The sequence below is a fragment of the Chiloscyllium plagiosum genome, chromosome 22 (assembly GCF_004010195.1).
Source record: "Chiloscyllium plagiosum isolate BGI_BamShark_2017 chromosome 22, ASM401019v2, whole genome shotgun sequence".
Lineage (NCBI taxonomy): Eukaryota > Metazoa > Chordata > Chondrichthyes > Orectolobiformes > Hemiscylliidae > Chiloscyllium > Chiloscyllium plagiosum.
The window spans coordinates 50,236,357-50,246,924 of record NC_057731.1 but is presented as its reverse complement, the minus strand read 5'-3'; the positions used below and the strand labels follow the sequence as shown (position 1 = coordinate 50,246,924).

General features: G+C 44.7%; 1 protein-coding gene across 1 annotated transcript; it reads left to right on the top strand.

Moving 5' to 3' along the window:
• The first annotated feature begins 2,915 nt into the window (after positions 1–2,915).
• nkx3.3 (NK3 homeobox 3) lies at positions 2,916–6,816 on the top strand. Its single transcript, XM_043712228.1, has 2 exons — positions 2,916–3,676; positions 5,611–6,816. The coding sequence occupies exons 1-2, from the start codon at positions 3,325–3,327 to the stop codon at positions 6,075–6,077; spliced, it is 819 nt and encodes a 272-aa protein (XP_043568163.1). The 5' UTR covers positions 2,916–3,324; the 3' UTR covers positions 6,078–6,816.
• Positions 6,817–10,568: the final 3,752 nt, after the last annotated feature.

The following is a 10,568-nucleotide window of genomic DNA, read 5'->3' as shown; positions in this document are numbered from 1 at the left end:
AGAATATGACATTGAGATAGGGGATCAGCCATGATCCTGTTGAATGGTTGAGCAGGACTGAAGGCCAAATAGCCTCCTCCTCCTCCCTGTCCCCACGTTGCACAGTTTAGCATTTGATACAGCATATTTCACATACAACTTTTAAGGGACTTCCGATTGTTGTAATTGAGGGTAGTTTGACACCGACGTGTTCAGAGAGCAGAGAAAAAAAAATCCAGTTGAGGTTTGAAGTGTCCCTCTAATGATGTTAAGCAGAATGCACAAAAACAAGTTTGATCCCCAAGGTTTGGATACGGCAGATTTTGGGGAGAATCTCGGAGATTTCTTGAGAAACAGCGCAGCCTAACCTAATGGGCACAGTTAAAAATCACACAACACCAGGTTACCTGTTGGACTTTGTCCACCCCAGTCCAACACTAGCACTTCCTCATCATATTCCAATGGGAGCGAGTTCGGATCTGTGGCACATGTTATTCACTGTCTCATTGCGAGGAATTTCGGCCCGGTTACCTTCTTTTCCCCTGAGTTGCTTCGATCTATGACAGCCATCGGCAAAGACTGCGAGTCAGAGAAGGCATGTATAAGAGACGTGTGCTGTGTGCTGAATGTTCTGTTAGGTTAGTGGACCACGCCCTGCCACATCCTGGTTTGTCAGCTGAACGTCTATGGACAGGAACCTTGTGGACAGTGACCAATCCTTTCCCACTGCTTTACATTAAAAAAAATCGGTAACTGATTGTTTTTAGAACATAGGTAGCTATTTGAGCTCTGCATTATCAACAATGATCACTCAATAATGTAAAGCCATTTGAAAAATGTTAACTCTCTAAATAATTACGTGCTGTTTTCTTCGTTTATGAAACCATACGATATAGGAGCAGGCTTGGACCATTCGGCCCATTGGGTCTGTTCCATCATTCGTACATGGCCGGTATGTTTCTCAAACCCATTCTCCTGCCTTTTCCCCATAACCTTTGATCCCCTTACCAATCCAAAACCTATCTGTCTCTGCCTTAAATACACTCAATACTCCAAAGCCTTCTGTAGCAATGAATTCCACAGATTAACCACCCTCTGGTTAAAGAACTTTCTCCCTAACTCAGTTCTGAAAAGGTCATCCCTCCGCTCTGAGGCTGTGTGCTTGTTCCTAGTCTACTCCTCCTAGTGGAATCAAATTCACTCAGTGTCCAGTCTATCCAGGCCTCCCAGGATTCTGTAAAGTTCAATCAGACCGTGAGTTCACGAATGAAGAGTCGGCGGAACTGGCCATCTGAGCTTACCTCCTGTAAGTGGAAGGGTTTCGGAGTACAGGACCCCCGAGGATGAAGCCATTCGGCCTTTCGAACCTATCCCCCAGCATTCAATAAAATCAGGATTAGTTTGTGCGCCATTTTCCTGTCTGCGGCTGGTGTCAGTGGTCAACGATGAAGCGAACAGACACACTAATTCTAATAAAGTTGTGAAAAAAATACCCAGTGAGGATATTAAAAAGTGCGATTCTAGTCCGGTTATAGAAACTGCAGTAAACAGGTCCAAAAAAAACTTTTTATGCAGCAGCAGCAGTGCCTATTTTATATTTTTATGCAGCAGCAGCGCCTATTTTATACAACCTGCCATTCCGAAGTAATAACAAATAAAAACAGCAGGAGAATCTCAGAAGGCCTTGGCCGTGTCTGTGGAGAGAGAACGAGTTAATGTTTGGAGTGCAGTCAGCCTTCTTCAGAAAATTCATTCTGCTTTCTCTCCAGGTGTTCTGAGGAAGGGTCACTCACCCCGAAATATTAACTCTGATTTCTCTGCACTGATGCTGCCAGACCTGCTGAGCTTTTCCAGCAACTTCTACTTTTGTATCTGATTTACAGCATCCACGCAGTTTCCTTTGGTTTTTACTTTAGTGTCTGTGGTCATAATTGCCATACTGGGTATGTGGAGAGATTGAGTCGGTTAGGATTATATTTACTGGAGTTCAGAGGGGGAGAATCTCATAAAAAACTATAAATTCGAGGTTGGATGCAGGAGGATATTCCCAATGGTGAGGGAGTCCAGAACCAGGGATTATAATAAGGTGTGAACCTTTTAGGAATGATCTGCCAGAGGAAATGGTGGAGGCTGGTACAATTACAAAATTTAAAAGGCGTCTCGATGGATATATGAATAGGAAGGGTATAGAGAGATGTGGGCCAAATGCTGGCAAATGGGGCTGGATTAATTTAGGATATCTGGTCGGCATGGACGAGTTAGGCCGAATGGTCTGTTTTCGTGCTGTACACCTTTGTGACTCTATGACTGAGATGAGGAGAAATTTCTTCACCCAGAGACTGGTGAGAGGGGAATTCAGTACCAACAGGAACTGGTCTAGGCCAAAACATTGATTTCAAGAAGCTGATAGTTATATCTGTTCTAGCTAAAGGGATTAAGATATATGGGGTGGGGGTGGTGGGATGGGATTAGGATGTTAAAGTGACCATGCAGATCATATTGAGAGGGCCGAATGACCTACGCTCGCCCCGATATTCTATGTTTATATGTTACCCTTGAGGTGAGCGGCTTGGGGGACTCATTGCAGAGGATAGCTAAGAGTCGACCACATTGCTGAGGGTCTGGAGTCACATATAGGGTGAAGGATGGCAGATTTTCTTCCCTAAATAAATGAGGTGCAGGAACGTGCAGTGGTAATCGGGGCTGCAGCTGCACGGCAAGGGAACTCGAGCCTGGGTGAAAGGAAGTGTTTAAACCGGACCTTGCTCTGAGAGAGTGGGAGTGTGTGTGGGGTGGGGGGGGGGGGGGGTAGACGGCTGTTTATAGCTCCTCCTGCTGTCAATCGATCACCTCGCCAAAAAAAACCAATGGACCAATCACAACGCAGTAGGGGGCGAGGGGGCGGAGAGGCGTGCCAGCAAGTGTCCAATCACCATCACCCAATCCCGTCTGTCAATAAACGATGTAAATAAAGTTGCAGAAAATGTAATCCCTTGGGGCTGGCGGAGTGAAGGTTTCACGGGTTTCGAGCATTAACCCTCACACCCAATTACATCCCCATCTCCCCCCCGACACCCCATCACACTCGGCCATACCTACCTTCCCTCGCTCGGATTGAATACCTGACACCAGGACGTGGACTGAGGCGCTCGATAGATTTCTTTCAGAGTCAGAAAGGAAAAAAGACCAGGCGGATGTGCGGAGCTTCGCTGTTAGTGGTGAACTGGGCAAAAGGAACAGTAGAGAGGATCTGTGATCCTGGAAAGCGTTCTCACTGAACTGGGGAGAAAGGGGGTTTGGATTCGTCTCTATTCACGCATACACACACGTAACAATAATAAAAAGATGACCGTTCAAGGCGGCTCTTTGACACCTTTTACTATCCAGGACATCCTCACCCGGGGGACTGACGCTCGCCTTACTCAGAACACCCTTAAAACCGACATCCACCCGCCTTGTCCCCCGAGTAAAGGCGAAGGGGAGAGACCCACCCCACTGATCGTCCTCAGAATCGACCAGGACCGGGGGAAAGATGCTTTAACCAGCGGCTCGGTGCAGGAGCAGCACCGGCAGCCCGCTACCGAAGGAGAGCCGGGGCCCAGGAATAACGAACGGGGACATCTGGACGCGGAGTCGCTGAACGAGGAGTCGGGAGAAGCGAACAGCTGGGAAAACAGCGCCGAAAAATTCGACAGAGGTAAGCTGTGCCTCCTCAAGAGGGGCTGTTTCAACGTTCGGAAACGCCTCGTCTAAAATCAAATTTCAGAAAATGCACGGCAGAAATCAGCGTATCAGAAATGACACTCGGCTTGACAAATCAATTGCTCAACTGCTGACAATGAAATGGGTGCAATTTCTTGGAGTCTGTTTAGGATATGTTGACTGTATTCCCTTTGAGGTTTCTTAATTGTTATTTCTTTATTCAACTAAAGTTCGTCGTCGGTATTTTAAATTCTTGCTGGCGGGTGTTAATTCCTAAAACTGACAACGGGAAACAAACCCCCTGGTGTCCTCGCTCGCTGGAGGTTGTAAAATCAATCTAGACTTTAAAACTTCTAAATTTTTAAAATTGCAGTAATGACCATGAAATTCAATCTTGTGTCTACCAGCCCTCACAAACACGCGTTTTACGAGGTAGATGTGAACATTGTAAAGATAATTTGGATGTATTTTTTGCACTAAATACCAACAATCGCCGTGAAAATGACTGAGTTTTAAAAATATTGCTATTGTCCACTTGGAGATTTTATAGATTTGTTTGTTCATACACTTCCTGGTTCTGAATCTTAAACCCCAGCACGTCTGCGTTCTACACTTAAATATGAAACGAGTGATTTTCAGACATTATCCGGTACATTTTAAATCATTTTAGTACAGATATTCCATTGAGAGGTGTCTACAGACCCAGTGTGTAGTCAAAGCACATTTTCCACAGAGATACTTGTCAATATTACAGCACCGAGGTTCTTTCTGCACCTTCCGAAAGCAGAAGTGACAAAACTTGGACCAAAAAAAACACAAAAAGAAAATTGCACCCCAGCTTTTGTGGAATCTCAGGCGGGGCTGGGTCCCTATTTTTGCGAAATGAGTTAATCTCCGAATGTGCAAGAGGAATCGGCGTGCGCGTAAGGCTGAACTGAAATCCCGTAGGGGCGGCGCTACGATGCTGTGTGCTGAACCGCTTTAAACCGAGAATGAGCCGGGCGTAAAACTGTCTTTAAATCGTTAGAATTGTAGAACGCAGCGAGTTCAGGATTCCGTTCCCTCGGAGAGATGTTTAACCCAGGGGTGTCTTTGTCTATCTCAATTTGAATTATAACTTGCATAAGATGAACTGTCAAAATTCTATTCGTTCACTGATCATTCCTGTGGTGGATGAATTCACATGCTGGGGGGGGGGGGGGGGGAGTGTTACTCTTGAAAATTGCATTTATCCGTTAAACTATCGGTTTCATAGTGACTCCCATTTCAACTCACTTTTCCCAATTCCCAGGAAATTTGAGTTTTCTATAAAAGCTGGGGGTGGGGACAACTAGTCAAAGTCTCTCCGGAGAAATGTAAATCAGATTTTGGAAAAGGTTTAACAACCTTCTTTACTCAGAGAGTAGAAAGGGTATGGAATGCTTTGCCTGCAACGGTAGTAGATTCGCCAACTTTAAGTACATTTAAGTCGTCATTGGACAAGGATATGGACGTACATGGAATAGCGTAGGTTAGATGGGCTTCAGATTGGTATGACAGGTCAGCGCAACAACGAGGGCCGAAGAGCCTGTACTGCGCTGTAATGTTCTAAGTTCTATATGTTCTAACCTGACCCAAATCTAAATCAGACGGGCGCAGCAACTCAGAAGTGCAACAAGAACGGAAATTGCTGGAAAAGCTCAGCCGGTCTGTCAGCATCCGTGGAGAGAAATGAAGAGTTAACGTTTCGGGGTCGAGTGAACCCGATTTCTCTCCACAGATGCCGCCAGACCTGCTGAGCTTATCGAGCAATTTCTGTTGCTGTCTGTGATTTCCAACAGTTCTTTCGGAGTGTAACCAGAACGGATTCCCGCCCCCATACCCCACCACCAACACCAACACCAACCCCGATCAATGTTTTCACTCCGCTCTGTACAATTTTGCTTTCAGATGGTGACCGTCAAGGCGGTACAGATGATGAGGATAAACCGGACAAAGCTGACCAGCCGAGCAGGTCCGGGAAGAAACGTTCCCGAGCCGCGTTCTCCCACGCTCAGGTGTTCGAGCTGGAGAGAAGGTTTAACCACCAGCGATATCTCTCAGGCCCCGAGAGGGCAGACTTAGCGGCCGCCCTCAAACTCACAGAAACCCAGGTCAAAATCTGGTTTCAGAACAGAAGATACAAGACCAAGAAGAGGCAGATGGCGGCTGAGCTGGTCGTTAATTCCGCGCCCACGGCCGCCAAGAAAGTCGCCGTGAGGGTTCTGGTTCGAGATAATCAGAGGCAGTACAGCCCGGACGAGTTAGCGAGTCCACATTTACTCTCGCTATACCAGACCTATCAATACTATCCCTACATGTACTGTCTCCCAGCTTGGCCTCCGAACCTCATCCCACTCTGTGGAGGAACTCATTGAACAGCCAAGCAGGGCGAGATCAGAATGGCAATCGAAAATAACACAAAAAATTCAACATAAAGTGCACCAGCAGGTTAACCCTTGCAGTTGGTCTGCAATCAGTTACCAATCAGTGAGATTGCACTGACATAAGCACAGAGGATACTCGCTGTTTTCTTCAGTATTTGGGACAAAAAATTTTTACAATGCCAAAGGTGCTTTCCTCCGAATAATTCGTACTTTATTTTGGAGGGTTGGGGTGGGGTGGGGTTGCTCTGAGACCCCTAGTGCGATTTCACACTGGGATAACAACATAGCTCGTCCACGCCAGTTTAAAACTGGTTGCTAGTTGATTGTAATCGGTTGATTCACTAATCTTACTGGTTGTACAACTGCCCAGTGGCACATTTTTAAAAGTCAAAAATAAAACAATGAGAAGATCCAAACTTTCCTGGAGAGTTTTGAGGCGCTATTTCTGACGAACATTTGACTTTTGTTTTTTTTCTACATTAGAAAATAAATGGGAGGCGTGTGGTTTTATTAAAGAATGGTTTCGTTTTCAAAAACCAACCGTCCGGAAGGTGTATTTTTGTTTGCACTTCTTTCTGTAAGTAACAACTATGAACGGAATGTTAGAGTATATATAAGTATTTAACATTAGCATCCAAACTTCAATTGTTGTAGAACCAAGACTTTCAAAGGGCGCCCTGTCGCTAAAATGGCAACAAAGTCTGTTCGTCTCTATATTATGTTGTAATGCTTGATTTCTTAATCGCTCACAGCTTTCTAGCTCATTTTATAGACTTGTCCATTTAAAAAATAAAACAGTTCTGAATATACTTGCTGTAGGTTTTAATGTTTGCACAATTAAAATATATTTCTGGCCCGGTTCTGGCAAAGATTTGATTTTGTTAAAGCAATGTTGATGTGGAAAACATCAACTTAGTTTTAAAATAGCTTGATATGACCCGAAGGTAAAAGGATGTCCATATCTTTCAAAAGTCTGCATAATTGCTTTCTCTACAATGAATACAGAGAGTGAGTGGTCTCATTGGCTGTACCTTGATCTTATAAAGAACGATATGTTGATATCCAGCTACACACTGTTGTATTGGCCCGGTCGTATCGATCTCACCTCGCTGTCTACAGGTAAGTAGGGCCAAGTGCACATCAGTGAAGCAAATAACGATGGTTTATGATCTTGGAAATTTTAAAGACCATTAAATAAGTTCCCGGAATCAGCAGTTATTTTTTAAAGGCATAATTCTGTGCCCAGCGAATTTGATCAAGCGGTTACTCCTGCCGTCCTATGTAACAGAATTAATCACTAATAGATTGATATATCACTTCATATTTATATAAAAAAGAGTCAATCCCTCCCCTGCTTTTTTGTATATTGATTTTTAATCCCCTGTGAATTTTAGAGAAATATTTTAATTGCAAGGTTTTGGACTGTTATTCCTTATTGACCGAACTGTCCATTAGAAAGATTCCCTGAAGCGTGAAAAACAAATTATGATGTCGAGTTATCTTTTAAAAAAAAACATTATCCAGCCTTATTCAAATGCAAAGTGGTATGGAAATTAAGGTTAAACACCTGCGCTATTTAATTCCAGATTCGTCCTGTCTGCTTCCCCATTCTGTCCCGCTCTGTGGGGCACTCCACTCCAGGAGGGTCACGGCTCCTCCACCTCAGCAACGTTACAAAGCTGTACAATCAGTCTTCGCAAGGTTTGAAGAGTTTTAAGATAAATAATCGGGGACGCACGGAATTGGGGTAGGTCATTGTTGGGGAATCAAGGGGGAAACCCGTAGGAAAGTGTAGATCAGGGATGTCGGGTCAGGTCGTATTGAATGACGGAGCAGATTGGAGGGGCCGAACGGCGTGCCCCTGTCCCCATTTCTTATGGCAAATGCAGAAATTGCTGGAAAAACTCTTCTTTTGTTTCTGATTTACAGCATCCGGTGTTCTTTTTTCGGTTTTTGCTTCCTGTTTTTTATGGTCTTACCTCACTCCTGGGAGACAAAATTCAGGCTTGCTAACAGGGCCACCAGTATAACGACCATCCGTCAGATATGTCATTGTCTGATAGCAATAAGACTTGCTAGAAATACTTCTACAGCAACGCTTAGGCAGCATGGTGGCTCAGTGGTTAGCACTGCTGCCTCAGGGAACCGGGTTCGATTTCACATTCAAGCAACTGTCTGTGTGGAGTTTGCACATTCTCCCCGCGTCTGCGTGGGTTTCCTTCCAGAATCCAAAGATGTACAGGGTCAGCTGGATTGGCCATGGGCTTTTCAGGGGTTTGGTGGGCATGGTTTTCGGAGAGGCGAGGACTCGATGTAACCTGCTCCCACACTGCAGGGATTCAACCGCCCAATTCCACATTCAAAGCAATCCGGTGACTGGACAGTTTTAGCATTTTTAAGAGGGGAAACTAAGCATTATCTGCAGAGTAACGGGGACGCTAAGACATACGCAATTATTTCTTCGATTTAAATTGTTCAACGAGGAATAAACATTCCCTTTAAAGAGAGATGTGTGTTTAACCATCTCACCTTTTCAGAAGACATGGGGGTTCAACTGGACTTTACCGATGTCCAGTGACAGTATTCTCAGTGGTTTCTATGTCTCTGTGAATAACGCAGTGGGTAATATTCTCTCCCTCATCCTCATACAAAATGCTCGTGATAGAACTGTACAGCACAGCAAGACACTGTTCGGTATATCGAGACTGTGTGCGCCCTGTCGATGTTACTTATGAATCCTCGCTCCTCCCCGTATCATTTTTTCCATCAAGTATTTGCCTGATTCCCTTTTAATAGTTGGAACTGAATGTTTTTCTCCTGTGTTAGAGCGCCATGTGGATATTGCTAAGTACAGAGCCGTCGGCGTCTCAAGAGAGGTAAATGATTTGACGGGAATTGTTAGTCAGAGTTTAGAACTAGGATTGGATTTCAACCTTATAACATCAGTCTAGCCCAATGCGTGTAAAAAAAATAAGGGTATTCGTTAGAACTGGAACTTAACAATCCCATAGAAATAGAGGCTTTGAGCCGTGATTTGCTTTGGCCGAATATCGGGAGTAACAAACAGTAAACTTTAACGTGCCGAACAGAGCATTTCAGCCTTTGGCCGTCAATGGCAAGAGAAAATCAAATTTCAGGAGGGTCAGCGTTTCTGTTCAAAAGGCAGCAACTCTCCTGCAGTTTCCGGGCGGCCCAATATCGGGGATTCTCACCTATAACCTCAAGGAGTATCAAAGTTTAGTTTGGCCTCGCGTAGAAGTGACTGTCTCTTTATCTCCCAGGGATATGTCTGAGCACCTTACAACATCCGACAGGTCCCTGAGTTTCCAACTGGACCCTTGGCTTCCAAGGAGAAAGTGAGGACTGCAGATGCTGGAGATCAGAGCTGGAAATGTGTTGCTGGAAAAGCGCAGCAGGTCAGGCAGCATCCAAGGAGCAGGAGAATCGACGTTTCGGGCATGAGGCCTTCTTCAGAGGCCTCCAAGAACCAGTTTCACTAGTTACTGAAGCTTTTTAGGCATTATAAGCAGGCGCTGATTTCGAAGTTCCTTGGATACTGCCTGAACTGCTGTGCTTTTCCAGCACCACTAATCCAGCTCTACAAATGCATGTCCTGTCTCTTCCTCCATCTCTATATAACTTGTGTTATATACCTATTCCAATGTCTACCCCTACTCCATCTCTCTTCCTTCTCCCACCCCGTATCCGGGACCTCCCTGTTTGTTCTTTCCTCCCCTCCTTCACTAACTCTGTCGCTTTTCCCCACTCCTCTCTCCTTTCTCTCGCTTTCTACCTTTCGCTGACGCTCCTTATATTTCTCTCCTTCGCCGATCCCCTCTCTGTTTCTTTCTGTCCTTCACCGATCCTGTGGCTTTATTCTTACTCTCTCCCCTTTCTTTTTCTCTCCTTCATTGACCCTATCTGCTTTCTTCTCCTTCACCGAACCCCTCTCTGCTTAGCTCCTTCACTGGATCTTTATCTCTCTTCCCGTCTTCTCTCTCCTTCACTGACCCTGTCTCCTTATTTTCACCCCTCTCTTCCCTCTACTCTCTCTGTTCTTCACTAATCCACTTGTTCTATTCCCACCGAGGCCATCTACAACTACAGCAATCTGCATATAATCCACTTCATATCATAATACAAGCTATAGTCGAAACTCCGTGATAAAATGACGCTTTGGCACTGCCCTGTACAATTCTCACAGATGCTTTTCCAGCAACTTCTGTTTCTGATTTGCAGCATCCGCAGTTCTTTCGATTTTTATTTTTTACTGTTCTCCACTGGCTAGTTAGAATTTCATATATATGTTTTAAATGCTTATGGCAAATTTAACAACACGGTCTGCAATAGAAATGAACAAAATTATTTTGGCGCTGACCCTCGCACTGAGCAGATTATGTCGATTATAATTAGGCCAGTATATGATTTTCCAATTAATTAAGAAGTTACTCGTTAAAGCTCACATCAGAAAATGATACTCAG